The sequence below is a fragment of the Lathyrus oleraceus genome, chromosome 3 (assembly GCF_024323335.1).
Source record: "Lathyrus oleraceus cultivar Zhongwan6 chromosome 3, CAAS_Psat_ZW6_1.0, whole genome shotgun sequence".
NCBI lineage: Eukaryota > Viridiplantae > Streptophyta > Magnoliopsida > Fabales > Fabaceae > Lathyrus > Lathyrus oleraceus.
This window is the reverse complement of record NC_066581.1, coordinates 473,311,131-473,314,232: the sequence shown is the minus strand read 5'-3', so window position 1 is coordinate 473,314,232 and position 3,102 is coordinate 473,311,131. Positions and strand designations below refer to the sequence as shown.

The 3,102-nt window shown below is 30.0% G+C and overlaps 1 protein-coding gene across 1 annotated transcript; it reads right to left on the bottom strand.

Moving 5' to 3' along the window:
- Positions 1–1,636: 1,636 nt before the first annotated feature.
- Positions 1,637–2,220, bottom strand: LOC127128230 (uncharacterized). Its single transcript, XM_051057454.1, has one exon. It carries the CDS (start codon positions 2,040–2,042, stop codon positions 1,833–1,835), a length of 210 nt encoding a protein of 69 aa, XP_050913411.1. The 5' UTR covers positions 2,043–2,220; the 3' UTR covers positions 1,637–1,832.
- Positions 2,221–3,102: the final 882 nt, after the last annotated feature.

The following is a 3,102-nucleotide window of genomic DNA, read 5'->3' as shown; positions in this document are numbered from 1 at the left end:
TTATGTCTTGGTATTGTGTGATCATACTGTCAAAAAAATATAAGATTTGGAGAACCAGTCATCAACACTTGGGGGAGATGAAAAGAATTATAAGAAGACGATTTGTGTTTTCCTGTTATGATAGAAACTTGAATAATAAATTACAGAGGCTCACTCAAGGTTCTAAAAGTGTGATTAATATTACAAATAGATGGAGGTCCCAAAGATAAGAGACAATTTGGAGGAAGATAATGGAGTAACCATGGCTGGATTTCTTCATGGTTTAAATTGTGACGTAAGTGACATAGTAGAGATTCATCACTTTGTATAAGTAGATGATTTGGTGTATCAAGCTATCAAAGTAAAATAACTCAAAATAAAGGGCCTAGGAGGGAGTAACACTATCACTTTCAATACTCAAAATTGGAAAGACAAAACAAAGAAGAAAGGTGTTTTATCATCTAAGGAAGTCTCAGTTGAGAACAAAAGTAAAGTTATTATTTCTTCTTCAAGTGTGTTAACTAACAAAAGTGTTACGTGTTTCAAATATTAATTCCAAGGACATGTTGTATCTCAATGTTCAACAAAGAGAATTGTGCTTATGGAGGAAAATAAAGTAGTTATTGAAGAAGGGGTGATAAATATGATGAGAACGAAGAAGAAATACCTAGTTGAGAATTACTCATGGTGAAGAGAATATTGAGATGCCAAATTAAGGAGGATGCTACAAGTCAAAGAGAAAACCATTTTCACACAAGATGCCTAGTGCAAGAAAAGATATGTTATTTAATTATTGATGGAGGAAGTTGTACTAATGTTGCTAGAACATTTTTGGTTTTCAAACTTAATTTAGAAATAAAACATCACCCTAAGACTTACAAACTCCAATGACTTAATGAAAATGTATAAATTTTTGCTAATAATTAAGTTGAGATTTGTTTAAAACTTAAAATTATGATGATGCAGTGTTGTGTTGTATGATGCAGTGTCAATGAAAGTTAGTCACTTTTTACATCTCCATGATCTTCTATTTCATTTCTCCAATAATGCTCTAGAATCATAATTAGATCCAAGTTAATTGGATGTTCTCTAGAAATAAGAGGTTTAATTCTCTTTTTAATATCTTCAATATTCTAGTCTTTAAAGAAGACAACATATTTTCTAAAAACTTTTTCTCGACAGTATCTCATAACCTGTACTCAATACTTCATTTCTAAAACCCCAAGAACATGATTCTTTCGACTTGGAGTCGAGTTTTGATCTCCCATCATTTGGGACATGAAAAAATGATCTATAATCGGACACTTGTAAATGATTGTGGGATACATCTTTACCTAATTAAAACTTGTTTGAAATTTCAAATCAACTGCACTAGGCATCAACCTTGATTTTTACCCGAGATAACGTTGTTAGCACCCTTTCAATAATAGTTATTTCATCCTCTCAACCACACTGTCATGTTGAGGCATCTTTGTATCAGATTTCATTGCTCATCCAATACTGCTTGAAAGCTCTCATGCACTTAGTTTCTCCTCACTTGACACCAACTTGAAACTGTGTAAATACTACAAACACCTAGTTTCGCCTAATCTTGTTGCTTGTAATCTAACATAGAGAATTGTCCATTAAGAGTGTTTGATGATAGTTAGAGAAGAGATGAAGAAAATATTATGAGAATTATGTAAGAGATCAAATTACATGAGTAACATAAAACTTCACTATTACATAAAGATGACATGCAATAAATATAACACTTTCCAAGAATAAACAACAATCAAATTACTCAAGAAACCCTAAATAGAAAAATCAATCAAAAGTAACATATATTATTATTATGACTTGATCAATCTACTTCAAGTGATATAAAGATGAACATTAAGAACAACAAAGAACAACATAAGAAGCAAACCATAAATAACAGCGTGTACAAAAATTGATGCAATAGTTGTCTTCATGTTCAAAAACTCAAAGGGTGCATTCTTCCCTGGAAGTTGAAAGATCATTCCTGGTGATAATAGCCAAAACAGTGCTGCAGCTATGAGAGGAGGAGCCCAATCATTCATTGTATTAATCTCAAGTAGAAGAAAAAATGCTAGTAAGAGAACATATTAAAAGTATAGCTATTATTAATGTTGTGTTTGTTATTCTGTCCCTAAAGAAAAGGAATTGGAATCCTATAAAGTTAACATAAAAATCAACAATAATTTACTTTAACATATGTTCTCTCCTTTTTATCCGGGGCCTATATGTGGCATTATTCTTGATAAGAATGGCATCGTTTTCTTTTGTATAGTCAATCTAATAAAGTGCTAACTTTTGTGAGTGGTTGCAATTAATAAAATAAGAACAGCACTTGGGTTTCAATTGTGGAGTAATAAACAAATACCGCAAGATATGGTTCATGATATACTTATCATTGTGGTTTTAGTGGTCAATGAAACTCACATCATTGGTCCTTTATGTTATAATATGATAGGACATTGAGGTTAACAGCGTGCTACTCATTCATATATTATTTGAATGATATGGCTCTGTTTGGCAATATCAAATGACTGTTTTCCTACCATGCCCTCGTATTGGAAAAGAATTTCATAATTGTCCTATTTTGAAGAAAAAAATCCAATATATCCTATTTGAAGAAGGAGCTTGACTCCGGAATGGTCGAATATACTCTGCGTTTTTTTTTATGCGGGGTCTCGACCAATGAAAAAAGAAGGACATTGATAAGATAAAACGAATATATATATATATATATATATATATATATATATATATATATATATATATATATATATATATATATATATATATATATATATATATATATATATATATATATATATATATATATATATATATATATATATATATATATATATATATATATATATATATATATATATATATATATATATATATATATATATATATATATATATATATATATATAGACCCCTCGACCTCCTTTTTGGCTGAATCTCGTTTCATGTCCTCGGTCAATAAACGAACGAGTGTATTCAGAAAAGGGGGCAATTGGGTATTTATTTTTCAAAAAATGGGCATTGAGGTTAAAACTCATCAATTTCAGTCACAAACCTATAAACTCATTTGAAATGACAATCA